General features: G+C 37.8%; 1 protein-coding gene across 4 annotated transcripts in view; it reads left to right on the forward strand.

The window, feature by feature from the left end:
* ARHGAP15 (Rho GTPase activating protein 15) overlaps window positions 1-16,537 on the forward strand; it is a 321,555-nt gene that overhangs the window by 183,722 nt on the left and 121,296 nt on the right. For all 4 annotated transcript variants that reach the window (XM_069021284.1, XM_069021285.1, XM_069021287.1 and 1 more), the window contains exons 9-10: window positions 1,556-1,678; window positions 10,697-10,795. In XM_069021284.1, coding sequence (XP_068877385.1) covers window positions 1,556-1,678; window positions 10,697-10,795 — 222 coding nt within the window. The remainder of the gene's footprint in view (window positions 1-1,555; window positions 1,679-10,696; window positions 10,796-16,537) is intronic.

Genomic DNA, 16,537 nt, shown 5'->3' on the forward strand with positions numbered 1-16,537 from the left:
TTTAAATATTGCTTTCCTTAATTGGCTATATTCTATTTACTTAAAATGAACAATTTGGCAAGTTTTTCTCCCTTGACAACAGCAAAGCGTAAACCATTTTATAAGTTTGGCTGTTAAAATCAGATTTGTAATGTAAACCACAATATTCCAGGGTTGTTCCTGTTGCTTAACCAGTTATTTTAGCTTGCCATTGTTTTATAATTGTGCACCTTTAAGTGTTTTGGTTCTGTTTATAACTAATGCAAAACACCTTGATTAAAAAAAAAAAAAAGACCAATAATAATGATCAGACTTTTAATTTGCTCTCTCTCTTTGCTTGGATCCTCTGTTTGAAGATTGCTGCATTATAGGGGAGGTTCAGTTCGGGTGGGGAGAGAAGGGAGCACCTCTGTAACTGCAGCTAAATTATCCTGGGTTTTGTTTAGGAATTCTGTCAAAGGGACAAGGGACCAGGCTTCTGCCAATTCACCTTGTGAAGAATATTGTATTTTGGTGGATTGATTGATTGATTGATTGATTGATTAATTGGTTAATTGATTTCCAAGAGAAGATGGAAGGCTGCTGTTTCCTTAGAAAGCAGAAGTCACCCCTCTCTGAGCTGAAGGCCTTTGCCAAGGGAGGCTGCACCACCCTGGCTGCCCCATTAACCTGCCCAGCAATGTGAGCAGTGAGAGAGCTCAGGACACTGAACAAGAGTTATTCAAGGGTGGCAAGTCTCAGGTGATTTGTTAGAAATCATTAAAAACCGGCTTGTTCAGGAAAAACTCTAGAAAAGGTCTCCCCGTGGCATCTCTGCTGCTTCTGGAGCCTGCTGAGCTTCTCCTCCCTACTACCACTGCCTATTTTGATAGCCATCATGGTGCCCTGTAAGCACCTCAGCAGAGAAAAAGTTAAATGTATGCCTTTGAAACCTCCTCCAGGGGATTTTCTGCAGCTGGATTTTATGTCTTTTTGACACAGAGCGGGAATAAGTTGCGTTCAAATTGTTTCTCTGTTTGGTAAATGCTTACATATAACATAATCATTAGGACGGGAATACTTTTCTTTCCCTAAATTAATGCATCTTGCACACATTTCGAGGCACATGGCCATGGTTTCTATAACTGCATTAAATATATATATAACGCTTAATCCATCTTGGCAGGAGCATCCAGTCCTTCACTGGTGGTGTAACCATCCATCCTTTCTAATAGCAAGGAGCGCACAGCTAATAGTGCATAGCACACTCAGAGCCTGGAGTTGGAGCTGAAAAATCACCCATGTGAAACTTGTGGGATTCGTGAGCACTTCATGAGCAAACTGGTCGCCATCCAAATACTTATGGGCAATAAATAACAGAGCTCTGCGTACAACCGGCAGAGCGAACTCGTCGTGTTTATTCACAAAAGTATTAATCAGATGTTTGTAGTGTCCAACCAGCCGTGCTGCTGACCTACCGCACAACTGGGATCTTACCAGGGTGGTTATGGCCACTATTTTCTCAGGGTATTTGAGAAAAGTACTGTTAATTTAGAAATATTGTTTCACTAAAAATTTCCCTTTTGATTTCCTTCAGTTTTCAGGCTGAACTACAGTGCCTCTGACACAAATGACAGAAGCAGAGTTAAAAGCAGATTAAAGAAGTTCATCTCCCGAAGACCGTCCTTGAAAACACTGCAAGAAAAGGGACTTATTAAAGGTGTGTTTAGTCTTCCATACTTCTTCTTGATGCAAAAATTAAAAATTCACAAATGAATATTTTACCCTCAGCCCATTGGACAAGCACTTCTTAAATATGGTCTTGTTGCTGTATCTCATAACACACTGCTGAACTATAAAGAAAAAAAAAATTAATGTATGGGTCATCTACCTCTGTGATAGCTGACTGCTGCTCCAGTTTTTCTGCTTTGTTGTGCAAGTGGTAGAAGCCCCTCCATTTAAAACTATACACAATGCGAATCAAGATGCTGCACAACTCCATTTCTTTTCAAGAAAAGAATGGAGACATAGTTTCATGTTTTAGAACCCAAAATAGGACCCTCAGATGCTGTGCTGACTAATTTGTTGGAGTACTTTCTGCTGCCTTCTCTCATTACTTTTCTAACTCACCAACAAAATCCATTTTTAACAATTTGAAATACATGTCAGCAAATAAGTAATGCTTTGAATCTGTGGGGTTTTTTTCCTATTCCAATTTCTTGCTAAGTTGGTCAGCCATCACTTTCACATATTCTTAAAAAATTGTTTCTTTGATAAAATGTGTTTGTTAGTTTATCCAAGAAGTGTTTCCCTGAGAAGCTGGTAGTTAACTTGAAGGCAGTAGCATTCTGACCACTAGCATCCAAGTAAAGCTGTGTTTTTAAATATTGTCTGGAATAATGCTTGAAAAATTTACGCACTCCCAAATTATTATGTGTGAAACCCACAACTGCACATGCAAATTGACTAGAAAGGGGCGTTTTGCCAGCAGCCCCTGTCAATCTTTGGAATGTGAGTTTTCCAGTGGTGTGTCAAAAATGTAAGGGGTGTTGCTAGTCTGTATTAAACTTGTCTGTCCTGAGCCAAGAGATTGACCCCAGTCAGCATAAGCTAAAGCAGCCACAAGAGTTCAACACCAGCTGGGCCCGTGTCTGGAGAGAAGAAGTTTTGATGAATTAAGTTCTTATGTTTTAGATACGTGCAGAGATGCTCAGTGCAGTGTTGTTTAATGCAAGGAAGTCTTCTTTATGTGAAACCACAATGTGCCTCAGTTATGGGGTTCTGCTCCCAGCTGCTGCAGAAACTCTGAAAAAATGTCTTTTATGCATCAATATGTGTGTGTGAGGTGTGCATACTCATACACCAAACTTTCAGGATCTGTCCTCACACATTTATAGTAACTGATGTCAGTACTTCTGAGGGTTTTGTCTTTTTGAAGTACTTTGTGAGTTGAGGGTGGGATTTGAATGGGTCATGTTTGTTTGTTTCAGTTGTTACAGTAATACAGGAATAATTTATAGTCTTTTAATTTCTGAATTTAAGGGTTGGGGGGTTCTTAGTTTAGTAAAGTGTGGCTGATGAATCTCCTGCGGTGTTACATAGGGATCAGATGTGAGCCCTGCTAACAAATCCAGATTCATTAGCATAACTCAAATCCACCCTCTTATATACCTCTCTAGGAAAGACAGATGAATTTGGATTTGTCTAGAGTTGCATCAAACTCTTGATTCATAAACATAGCTTGGTTCTACCTGGGATACTCTTCCATGGAAAACAGAAATGCTTTGATTTGTGATGCAGTAACTCAGAATCTGTACCCAGCACAGTTTTATTACCAAACTAAAGTTGCCATGAAGAAAACATGCTAGTGATCTACCATGAAGTTTCATTAGGATTAGGTTTTGGCTATGCAAATAAGGCAGGATTCGTTAGCACGGCTTAATTCCAATCTACAGTAAGTCTATGTGAAATGCTCATTTGATAAGGTTCCTTCATTGTCTTCACCACAGTTTATCCTTTAATCTGTTAAAATGTTATGAAAATGCAGTTGCAGTGCTTATGCAGAGACCACTTTTAAATGTTAATTTTTAGTCTTGCATTAGAATATTTTTAAATTGCAAAATGCAACCACCCAGATTACCAAGGAAAAACTTGCCAAATTTTTGTATTATAAGATGCATCTATTTATTTTTCTAAAGGTGACTTAAATGGTTGCAGAAACCCCTCAGAACTATTTATTTGCTCGTTTCTTAAGGGAAAAAAATGTTAACCAATTTTTACAAGAAAAAATTCCTCCAGCTCTGAGAACATGCCTACGAACTTTTATCCCATAGGGAAATACTTCTGTCAGAATTGTAAATCCCTTAAAATAGGGGCTCGTAATAAAAGTGTGTATAAAGCCTTGCAGGACATCTTGGTACCAAATTCCTGACAAAGAGCTGTTCTGTGTGCTGGTGAAGAATTGATATAAATATCTGTGAAGCGTGTGGTGTTAATTACTCCAATGCAGCGGCACTGTAGGTGCTGTGAAAACCTTCACTTTTCATCAAGTGCTATTCATATTTGCCAGGGGCACTATAAAGCTCTCAAATCTATATTGATTTTTTACATTGTATGTCACATTGGAACCAAAACTCCCATAAATTTAACACGTAAATTATAGTCATGAGTAAATACATTTTAAGGTGGTAAGTTCACTTAAACACAGTACTGTGCTCTGTGAGTTGCTGATGCGTGCACACTTGGCCAGAAGACTCGACACATTTCTCCACATTAACCAAATTTGGGAATACAGGCTTCAAAATTAAATAGCAGTTTGATCTCCTGGGGTACTTTGTTCTGCCAACACTGTTATCAGGAAATCTAGAAATTATGTGATTGTCATTTAACTCTTACCCAAACTTTGCTTGTGTAGAGTGTAGCAGATATCCGTGTAGAAAATAAAGTAGGGAGTTAAGTGAAAATAATGAGGAGGATAGCACTCAGACTAGGGAATGTAGAAGACTGATGGGTAAATGTTAGTTACATGTTGATCTGAAAATGAAGATGCACCGACATTTTACATGAGAAAAAGTTATTTTTGTCATCATTGCCCCATTTTTTTTCTAGTCCTGTGCATAAGAGAAGCCAGAATGGGAACAGCACGTTGGCTCTGTTCATTGCAGTGGGCTGGTGACTGGGGCTCTTCATGCTCCAATGAGAGCTCTAATGAAGATCATCTGTCCTTATTCCATCTCACTCATGCGTACACAAAATATCCTTGGTCTAGAAGCTTTTTGAAGCATTTCTGAGATGATGTGCAATACAGAGACATTGTGGGATGTGTTTGTGTCTCCAAGCACACTTGTGTTCTTAGATATACACGTGCACACAACCTAGAAAAAGTAAATAAGAGGCATGTCCCACGTCTGCCGTTTCAGCAGTGTTATTTTGAGAATAACTGTTCAAATTTATACTCTAGGGCAGGGGTCCTTGGTTCCTTGGGATTGAAATATTCTCAGAATTTACAGAATCTGCACTAATATGCTAGAAAAATAATATATAAATCTTCTCTTTTAAAACGACTTTATAGTCTATAATTGAACTTTGACCTTTATGTTTGAGCTTTGTCATGATTTACTGCTACCCAGGATGAATTGCCAACCTTCAGCTTGATGTTGGCCTGCTAACATCCTGATTTCTGAGACTTTCTAGACCAACAAAGGAAAAGAAACTTCTCTGAAACTGTGATTTTAAAGCTATGGTGGTTGTGTTGGTAATACACTATCACAAAATACACTCTCAGTAAACAGTAAAAAAACATGAGCAACAACCTCCCATAAATGACACTGTGGGAAATGAGGAAAATGAAGCTATGCAGTTGGCAAGAAATTTATTTTTCTTTTTTTTTTAGGGTGGATCTTTCTTTCCCAAAAGCTAGACACTGAAGGAACTTCACTGAATGTATTTCATAAGCTAAGGCAAAAACCAAAACAGCATAAAATTTGGAATGGTTACAACTGTTTCAAGATGAAAATAAAAGCCACTCAATTGCTAGTGAAAGGAACTAGCTGTGATTTGGCTTGATAGCCTATAGAACAGGGCTCAGCATATGTTGGTGGTTGTGCAGATCGCAGCACAGAGATCACCAACCATTTCATTTCCAGGCAAGGGAAAATGTCTTTATTGTATATGTCTCACTGGACCTCGGAGTAGTTCAATGTAATGAGTGAAATGCTCATGAGAAGTCCAAAAGAGCGGATTAAGACCCACCTTTGGTGTGTTCTGTAAATCTTGCGGGTTATGAAGGAATTTTGCAAGCTTTCTGGTGCACTCAGAGCTCAGGGAAAGTTAGGAAATGTTTCCTTTGACTTGCAGGGACAATGGGTCACAAGGGTATTTCTTTCTTTGACACGGACATTTGGAAGCACTTTTCCTAAACCCTGTGGATGGCCAGACAGTGAACAAAGTTATTTATTCCTTTGACATGATGCTAAGAAATGATTCAGAGAATTTTAAAATACCTCATTTTGGGAGAAGTGTTTTGAGTAGTACAGCAGACACACTCTCTTTGAATTCAAACAAGCTCTTGTCCCCAGTAAAACACCAGAATTTCTTGAGAGACCTGTGTCTGTAGTACTATCTTCCCTTTTTCTGAGAATGTGAAACAAATCTGGCAGCTCATATGCCACTTAATAGTAACTGCTCACAAATGTAATTTTTTTTTTAATTGATGACCACCACAGATCAACAATGTATAGTAAATCTCCACGTTAAAAGGACTGGCAAGATTCCCAGCTTGCATAAATCAGGGGAGCTCCACTGACAACCTCACCAACTCCAGTCAGCTGAGGACTTGCCTCACTTATTGCAAAAGTTTCATGGCATTATTTGGAGCCCCAGTCTGGAACCAGCATGACTTTAATGTCTGACTTAATGCGTCTGACTACAGATAGAGCAGCCAGAAGTCACCTTTAAGAGTATGGCTCCAAATGCATCACTTCCCCCTGCAAAAGTTCACAGCTCTGGTGCCTACTGTCCTATCCCTCTGCTTGTACATTCATCTCTGATTTTGTCTTTTCATTCTCCTTCCCTCTTTTCCTTCCCAGCATTCAAACAGATACAAAGAAAACAACTTGGATGTTGATAAAAAGCTCTGTTAGTCCAGCAGTTCAAATCCAGATGTAGCAAAGTTAATTCTGTTCCTGAAAGGCACAGGATTACATAGATATAATTCACTTTTCTGAAAACTTAGGCATTGTACCATTATACCATCTCCTCTCATGCCAGAATTTAAGCTTCTTCCTGAGAAATGGGAGTATTGGCCATGACCTTCCCTGTTTTTTTAATAAAGAACACTGAAGTATGAGTTCCTTCTGAGTATGGCCACATCTCATCCATGTACACCCAAAACAGTTAAACAATGACATTTTCAGTGAGGATGTGGCTTTAGTGATTTTGTTTTAACTGTTTCTTTTCCAGAAGAACTGTCTCCCATAGTTGAGATTTCTGCAACTCAGGATTAGTGACTTTGCTGCAGCCTGCAAGAGCTACTCCAGGAAAAAAAAAAAAAAAAAAAAAAAAAAAAATTAGCTCTGTCAAGCTCAAGGAAAACTTGAAGCTCCCCAGAATGAGCAATTCATTGCAGCCATAATCATCCATAATCATCATTTTATATTATACAACTTGTGAATGTCCATTCCCTTCTCTTCTGGTGCCTGGTTTTATATCCCTGTGCAAAGCTGTCACACACCCCACCATCTCCAGCGGAATTTTTAACGTGCAGATAGCAGGGATGTGTAATGTAAACCATACCACCAAACATATTATGAATATATTGCTCTTCTTAAAAATGCTTGTTGGTTTTTCATACTACAGTATTGACTAACTGTCGGTGTTTGATGTATGGTTTACCAGCCTGATGTAGACTTATGGTTAGAGCTTAACTTGTTAGTTCTGCTTTTGCAGCCAATTCAGAATAACTACAGATGCCCCAAGATATTAAAATTGACTGCTCAAATGGACTCAGTGTGGGAGTTTCATTGGTTTTAAATTGATAACAGCTGAAAGAGTGAATGATTAAAGCTGTATATGGGCATAGTATGCAGCTCCTTTGTAAGAGCTCTTGTGAACAGAATCCACTGCATGGGAATTGCCTTTGTTCTAATAAAAGATATTTCTGAACAATTGTTAGTTTAAATTTTTAAATGATGAAACAAGAGCATTTCAGGAGCCTATAGAGGAAATAATTCCTGAGAAACTGGAATAACTCTGAGAAGATAAAGTGGATTTCTATTCAGAGGGGAGCATTTAAAGTTAAGTAGCATTCCATAAGGTGGTAATTGTGTCTATTTCCCAGGCATTTGAGTTAAATAAGCTGGATAGGAAACATAAACTGTCATAACAGGAGGTTAGGAGTGTTGTGTACATCTTTTTTTTTCAAGTCATAAAAAATTAAGTTTTGGAGGACCTTATCACAAATAAATCAAACAAAGGGGTTTTTGCTTCCCTTATCCCTTTGGGAGCAGTTATTTTATTTTTTTGAAAAAATGTTCTGGATAGCTTTCCCTTAAACTAGTTTTAAAAAAATATACATCTCTACACCTATGAAAGAATAAGAAAATAATATTTTAATATCATTTATGTAGTGACATACAAATCTAGCTTAAAAAAGTTAGCAATTCACCATTCCTTGTTTTTGAAATACTGCACAAACAAATCTTAGGTGAGTTTTCCACAAGTCTCACTGTTACTTCCACAAGTGTAAATATGGCAGTGTAACCACTGCCATTCCCATGTTTACGCACAGAAACAGATCCAGCAAGAAAATCAATTGATTAGAGAGAGTCACGGAATTTGTGGTACAGGAGTACTCAGGATTGAGAGTATTTGGATGGCTCTTGGTATCATGTACTTATAAACGCTCATTAATTTCTAGAAGAGGACAAAACCTCTCCAAAGCAGATGTATGCTGTTGTTTTACCAGTCTATTTTGATGTCCCAGAAGTATTAATGCTGTTTTGCTGCCCTTCCATCCAAGATACAAATCCTGAGTGCCTGTTTTCTAAAGAAGAGCTGATTTAAAGCTTAACTGTAGGGTACAGAAAGTGACTGTATGCATACAGTGAAAGGTACAAAAAATGAGGTTAGATATCTTGCTGAATATATAGAATCTGCACCAAGAAAGGAAGTAATGGACTAGGTGAGAATTGTAAAACTGTTTTCAGCCTGCTCAAAATTTCCTCCCAGGAATACCAAAAATTCTGTGTTCATATTGGAGATTGAAAGAATAACTGTGAAATAATCCAGAAAGTTGATTATAAAGTGGTTATAACACAGAAGAGAAAGTGCTGAACAGCCACACATTAACTTCATTTCAGTTCTTCATGTGTTGCCATCTAAACACAGTGCAGTTCTTTGCCTGTTTTGCTTCTGAAATTGTTTACAAGTGTCTTTGTCCACTAAATAAGATACATTTTTACTTCTTTTTTAACATAATTTACATTGGAAACCATTCTATATTATGCAAAGAATTTGACAGGTCTTTGCTAAAATTTTAAAAAACAATTAAGATGTCAAAAGAGGAAGTGCTAGTACATTTTAATCATAAATCTCTGTATGTATAATTACCACTGAAGGCAGCTATAAATGTTTTATGGAGAAAATGTAACCAGACTGTGCTTTGTCAGAAACATAACCCCAAAACATGTAACAGACTGTTCGCTAATGCTTAACGCCACACATGCACACAACCTTCCTCAGAGCACTTCTGTGAACCCAGTCCTCCATCCCTTCTGCAGCCGAAACTCCGACTCACTTCAATTCAGGCTTTGATGTACTCTCCCAGAATGTAGATCACACGTTTTGGGAGGTGCTGGAATAAACTTCCCTGATGCATCTCGAGAAGTCCAAAGCAACCCCTGCCCTGCACCTTGTTTCCGTCACTCTGTTCCTTACGCTGGGGTATTAGGAAAGAAAAGGCAATCGAGTCGCCCTTGAAATCTGAGCTGAGTATGAAATAGTGGTGATTAAAGAAAATGAAGCTCCCTGCAGAACAGAAAATAAAAAAAATGGGGCTTTTTCCCGTTAGTGAGGAAAAGTTGTGCTGCTTCTAGCAAGAAGTGCTCCAGCTGGTTATGGTGGAATATGGTGGCACTGACTGTGGACGAAACATCCAGTTCCATGGGACTTGCTGCTGGCTTTGCTGCGCAGAGTCCAGACTGGTTCTATCACCCTTCCACTAACTATATAATAATTTTCAAAGCCTCCACACCAATTTACAAACCATAGTGCTCTGTTGAAATGCTATATGGAGACTGTCTCTTCGGATAAATGATGACAGTACACTCCTATTGTTTCAGCATTTAACTGGCTCCTATTGAGTAGTTCCTCTCATCTGTTTGATTCATTCTGATTTTAGCTGACAACGTCCCCGTTACTGATTGCTCTTTTCATAATCTCTCAAACGCATAGAGTGGAAATGAGGTGGAGGAAGCTAATTAGTAATCTGAAGAGTTGAACCTGCTAATATAAACATGTTCCAAGATCAACAGTCAAAGTTGATCAAAACTTTGAAATAATAAAAACTAAAAGGTGGCATTATCTAGTTAAAAGATTACTCATGAAGGAAGTGAGACTTATCACTACTTAAACTTGGTTTAAGGTGAAACCTTCATCAAAAGACATCCTGTATCTTCTGTTTCTCTAAGCAGGCAATTGGATGGATAAAAAAAGAAGCTTTTGTGAAGTTGAGGTGAAATTGTACTAAGTGTTAATGATGCAAAGTAATGAACTCCTTGCATTCCTACAGTGCACCATGCAAGAGTGAAACTTCCAAATGTGTGGAAGAGACAGGTCACACAACCAGATGAGTTTCTAGGTTGGACCAAGAGCTGATATCATGTAGGAATTTGTATTCAACAACTTAGGGAGCTGTACCTGTGGAACTGCCTGTACTTTTTCTGTGGCAGGTCCAAGCAAACTCTGGAGATGTCCAAGCCTTAGAAAGGTCAAGTTAAGGTGCAAGTGGCAATTGAAACTTGAAGCCAGAGGGGAGCATCAAGCACTATAGCAGCAGATGTGGAGGGATTTGGTTCTGGGGCAGAAGCTAATGACCACTAGGACTCCAAAAGAATTTGGTTCCAACTTTGTCCATCCATCTTCAATATCTGAGTTTTAAATTAATAGACAAGCTGAGAAGAGAGAAAAATCCCACTAATAATATGCCTTAATGTATTTTCCTCTTCTTTTCCAAATGTAGATCAAATTTTTGGCTCCCATTTGCACTTGGTTTGTGAACATGAGAAATCTACAGTCCCCCAGTTTGTAAGACTGTGCATACAAGCTGTTGAAAGAAGAGGTGAGTACCTTATTATTTAATACTAATCAGAACTTTAACCTCATAACTCTGCTTGGATTTCCAGGGTAGGCAGAGTACAATCTATAATATAGTTATGAATGGAACTATATCACATTCTGTGTATCTTCATTTTCTTTATACGATAAGACATTAATAGAACCCATTCATGCTGATTTTTGCCTTTTTTTTTTTTTTTTTTTGACATGTTGGTTCAGTCTTTCTCTGGGTAAGCAAATGCTAAACATTGATAAAATGTCAGTAACTTTCATTCTAAAGTCCTTGCTGAATGTAAGGCCGATACTTTTTCCTAAGTCTTGAATTGTATTCAATCAAAATAAATGTTATGCTAGCGTGGGTATATTTTTTTTTAATGAGTGCAGGTGTCTAATTTTTACAGTTATTTTAAAAGCTATGATATTGCAAAAATATTTAAATGAGTATCCATCCTCATTAAAAGTTTTGATTAATAAGAAGAATTTTCATAGTATAAAAAGGAGGCACTTAACACCGTTGCCTGCTTTCCTTTCTGCAGAGTTTATCTTCTCTCACTGAAGGTCATTTTCTTTGGAAGGTGCATGCGGTAGATGCAGAATCTTAAAATGTATTGTATAAAAATGTGAGGCTTCATCACCATCTGTTACAAGTTTACAACTTGTTCCAGGGATCTGGGGAAACATATATCTTGCAAAAGATAGAAAATTTATTTTGAGAATAAGGCTGGGTGAACCCATTGTCGCTGCCATATACTGGAGTCTCTGAACAAGGGAGTCCATGAAGAATAAAAAGATACTTAGAACGTTATCCACAAAGGAAAAAGCTATTTTAATTCCACCATTGTTACCTGGTTTTATAGTGAAAGGTGCAATAAAACTACCCTGGAGTTTCAAACTCTGGGAAATTCATGCTTTAATTATACAGCAAAGAGAGCACTGGGATATTATTATTCCCAGAATGATTGGCAGGAAGTCAGAGACTGAAACAAACTGGAGATCGTTCAGTAGGGGGAGATAGTAGCATTGGGTTTTTGTGGAGGAAGGCTGGAGGCTGGATAAAAAAAGGGGAAAAATGTGTGAAGTGACTATTAATAGAGGAGGAATTGTGAGGTGAAATTCAGAACATGAAAAGGAAAGGCAGAGATTAGATTGCAAAAATGCCACTCCATGCAGAACATGTCTAACAAACTGCTCGGTTACGATCTCAGCACAAGTTCCCCCAAGAATGCGCTGGATATTTCATAGATGTTTTGGAGTATCTGACCACTCCTCCAAGCAGAAGTGAGGCCAGAGGTCTCTGCACTGCTGAACTGTAATAGAAAAATCTAAGGAACGTAATTAGATGTTTACTGTCTGTGTGATTATCAAAAAAATGTTTGCATTAGAAACTGGATGTATCACAATTCCTTCAAAGGAACTCATCCTTCTGAGTACTGCATCATAGTTCTTGTGTTTCCTTCAAACTTGCTGTGACTTAGAGAAGCTTACCCCTTTTGGTTAGCCTAACGTGTAAATAAAAGCTAATCATATGGCATGAGATAAAAATTTCACGTTACCACTATATTTATGAGTTTATATTTGATACGCAGTTTTTTTTCTATTATCGTATTCTTGGATTAAGATGCTTGCATTTACTCACATTCTATTTACTCAAAGAGTTGTTTTTACTAAGTTCTGGCATAAACTATCTCAGGACAGCAGTAATTTATGTGAAGCTAAGTCCAATGTTTATGCAAGCTTCTGATGACATTTTATGCCGGGGTTGGTATTAGGAAGCAGTATGTGGAGGTGCCAAGTCTCCCGGCATGGCTGAGACTCAACAGATCTGAAGCCCTCCTCTTAATGGCCAGATATGCCTCCAGCCAAGATACTCAACTGCAGAGTCATGGGAAATACTTATGTACCAATTATGGGAAAGGCACATTTAATGAAAACTGTATGTTTACTTTCATAGTCTTAGTAAGATGGCCTAGATACTCGGTACAGCTGGCATATTGGCTGTGGTAAAAAAGCTTTCTTCTCCTATTTAGAAAATATATCATCTACATACTGTAACTGTACCAAAAATGTTACTTGCGTGCTTCGCTTAAGATAAAGGATTATTAGGAAAAAAGACCTTAGGAGACCATCCCTAAAAGTTACTTACAAACCATTCTTACTCCACTGAACGGTTGTATTCTTAGCCATCAGCTCATGCTTTTAATTGTTATTCACCTACTGGTTTTCTACTTGTTTTTCTGACTTTTAAAGCATAATCACTGTGCACAGAAAAATAGTCTAGCAGTGATCTGAATAAACCATATTAATTAGTACATTTTCCTGTGTAGACGAGGTTACACACAATAGCAATATTCTCCCACAGATTAAAAATGTAGAGGTTGTCATTAACCATTGGCAAGATTTCCTATTTAGTTACACGATTTTAAAATGAATATCAAAAGGATGTTTATTCTGAATATATTCTTCTCTAACTAAGATCAAATTTTGGTCATTTGTCCCCTACTTTGCTCCTTCACCATTTCAGAACAGGGGTGCTTTCTAAGATCTGATCTAAAAAACCTCACACTATAATGCATATTTATCTATCCAACAAGGATTCACTTGTGAATATGATAAAAATGGAATGAATTGCATTTTTTTCAGCCTCTTTTTGTATTTTTAGTTATCGAAGTAGAACTGTGAAGCAGATCTTTCTCCATTTTCTCAGCCATCTTCCAGAGCTGGCAGTGGAGTTTAATAAGGAGAGGCAATAAAAATGTGCCCATTCTTGGAAACTTGCAAGGAAATTGTCACATTTAAATTTTTTTTTTTTTTAAGTAAACTCAGTTTTTTTCTTCATTTTTCCTGTACTTATGAATTGCTTATAATAATTACTGAATTATTCATTCATAATTTTTGATGAACTTCTAGCCCCAATTATTGAGCTATCCAGACCTGTACCACTAAAGTCAAAACTATCCTGGGAAAGCATGTTGTACCCTTGGTATCTCATGCAATATCCTAAACAGAAAAACCTCCCATGTCTGTGGTGTGACCTGGTGAGGATAAGAGAATAATTCTGTACCATGCAGCTATCAGATTGAAGAAATACAGGGACTACTCAAAGATCTCCAGAATTTCTTCATTCTCTATCTTGTCAGGGACTTAAAGGAAAAGTTTTTGATGGAACAGCACATTCTGTGGGTTTTTTCTGTTTCTTCTTTTACTTTGCCATCCACACCTACCTTGGATGGACCTCAGGCTTTTCTGGGGCTATCTGTCGACCTGCCCTTTTCAATCTGTACTCCTGTTTTCAATCTGTTTTTCAATCTGCTTCCTTCTTCCCCCTGGAAAGCATCTGACAGGTAGCACCAGCTCTGAGCTGAGCAGTGCAGCAAGGAGAGCCTGGGACAATCCTCTCAGTGCACTTTAACTCACACACTGAGCACTCCTGCCAAGGGTGGGGCCCATTGCAAGACTTTTTGGTGTTTCTAGGCCAGATATCATTTCCAGTCATTCCTGGAGTCGCCTATTTATTTTGTTATCCACAACCCTTTAAAAATCCTGGCTGTCTTTTTTTTTTTGCATTTTCTTTTTAAAAAAATATGTGAAAGGCATGAGTAGAACGCATTAAAAAAAAATAAAAATATCAGTCTATGTTGTACCTCAACAACATGCCATCCAGTACTTCTCATAGTAGTGTTTTATCGTGTGAAAACAGTCTGATACTAAACTCTTTTCCAGGGAAGATCATTTGTCTGTGTGTCTAATGACAAAGTAAATGAACCTGCCCAGGGTATCCAGTGTGGCTTGGGTTTTGTAAAGAAATACAGTCCTAATTCTCCAGGGAAATATAACTTAACTTTCATAGTTCTTTTGAAACATCCTTCATTTTCCCCCTCCATTCCCAAATCCAAGTTAGAGTTCTCAAATCAGCCTAAATGACTTGAAAAATGACACTGCAGGCAGCAAAGCTGATGATTACAGGTACCGTTTCCATTCTAAGCTGGATGTTGCAGATACTGTTTTCTGTTGCTTTTCTTGGAGCACAGGGTGCTCTGACAGGAATGATACACAAAATTACATATTTGGTTCAATGCCTAAAAGCCACCCTGGGATCCATAACCTTGCTTGAAGATTTAAGAAAGACCTTTAGTCCACTTCTGAGAAGGTTCTTAGCTTAGAAAACTTTATCTTTCAACTTTACTTCTTAGCAGCTGTTATGTTTTTTTGCTGTCGTTTGTTTGACAGGATCCAGTTATAGGTTCCGATGCCTGTTTAAAGAAACAGGGAGGTTGTTGGCTTTAAAATTCCCTTACTGCTTGTGTGTTCAACATTTTCCCAGGCTTTTCTACATAGTTTGCCAAGTAAAGGGACTGACCTTTTGTAGCAAACACTTTTTCATTTCTAAATGCTCACTTTGATTTTTGTCCCATTTTATGCTCATTCCAAACTGTTTACAACCCACTAAAAATGACTGTGAATTATATGTTTGTGTAATGGATTCCTTTTGTGGTCGGAGTGGAATGTTTACTTTGAACAATTAGTTATCTTTGGGCAGATTATAGTGACCTGAAAAAAGAATGGCTAAAATTATTATAGTACCTTAACTATTTCCTTTTGTTATCTTCTCTGTGTGTCCAATGTATTATTTACTGGGTTTCATTGCTCTGAAACCCAGGGAACAAATCATGTTAAATAAGAGCAGTGACAAAAACTCCCCTGAGTGTGGGGCTCTTGGCTTGGGGGGTGATTTGGGGTAGCACCAGTGAGACTTCAGAGGGGACAATTAGGCACTTAAAGGCTGGATGTGCAATTTAAGAGGGCATGGTTTTGAAAAAAAAATTAAGTTCTTGCTCTCCAAAATTCCGATTTCTCATAGGTTTCCAAAGTTTGACACCCCAAAGTGCCTAAAACTGATACTCATTGTGGCTTTAATTAACTTAATGTCCATAGCTGTGCTTGATTATGCACAAGATCATTGCAGACGTGCAGACACACAGTCTCATACTGCAGAATATTCAGGATTTAAGGAAGAAAATGCCTTTATGGGCAAAGAAAAAGTACCTTATGGGATGTAGTAAAGAAATATAGTCATCCCAATGGAGAGAAATGAAGATAAAAATGGCATTTTAAACTACCTCACCTCCCAAATGCCATGCTACCCTGTGACAGAAGGTTGTGTCCCTTTCATCAGTTTTATCTGTTAATCTAAAAGCTAAAGTGCAGCTAAAAGCACTTTAAAACCTATTTATAAAAAAAAAAAAAAAGGAAAAAGAAAGTGATATTTCATTACCTTCTAAATCATATATTGCTTAAAAGGTAGTCAGCATTCTGGTAGAATGTTTACATAGAGGAGAGTTCACTTATCTCAAGGAGTTAAGCAAAGAGGAAATGAGTTTTAAAAAATGTAAAGTATTGTGAATATATTTATGCAGCTAGGAAAAAATGAGTTTTTAAAACAGTCTAATGCTATCTCATTTTCTAATGGAAGAAAACACTGCAGAAGAATTTTAAAAGAAAAAAAAATCCCAAGCACCTCTTAAAGCTGAGGATTCCCATGCTGGAATCATTGTCTTTGGTATGGTGGAGTTAGTGGATTATAAGACAGTGAGGATGGCAGAAGACACAAAGCTTGTGCAGCCAAGGAATGGATCAATAACCACTGCATAAACCCCTAGAAATTTACAGAATTGTTTAGGTGGGAAAAGCCCTCTAAGATCATCATATCCAAGCATTACCCCAGCTCTGCCACCACTAAACCATGTCC

Source organism: Aphelocoma coerulescens, chromosome 7 (genome assembly GCF_041296385.1).
Source record: "Aphelocoma coerulescens isolate FSJ_1873_10779 chromosome 7, UR_Acoe_1.0, whole genome shotgun sequence".
NCBI classification, from domain to species: Eukaryota; Metazoa; Chordata; class Aves; order Passeriformes; family Corvidae; genus Aphelocoma; species Aphelocoma coerulescens.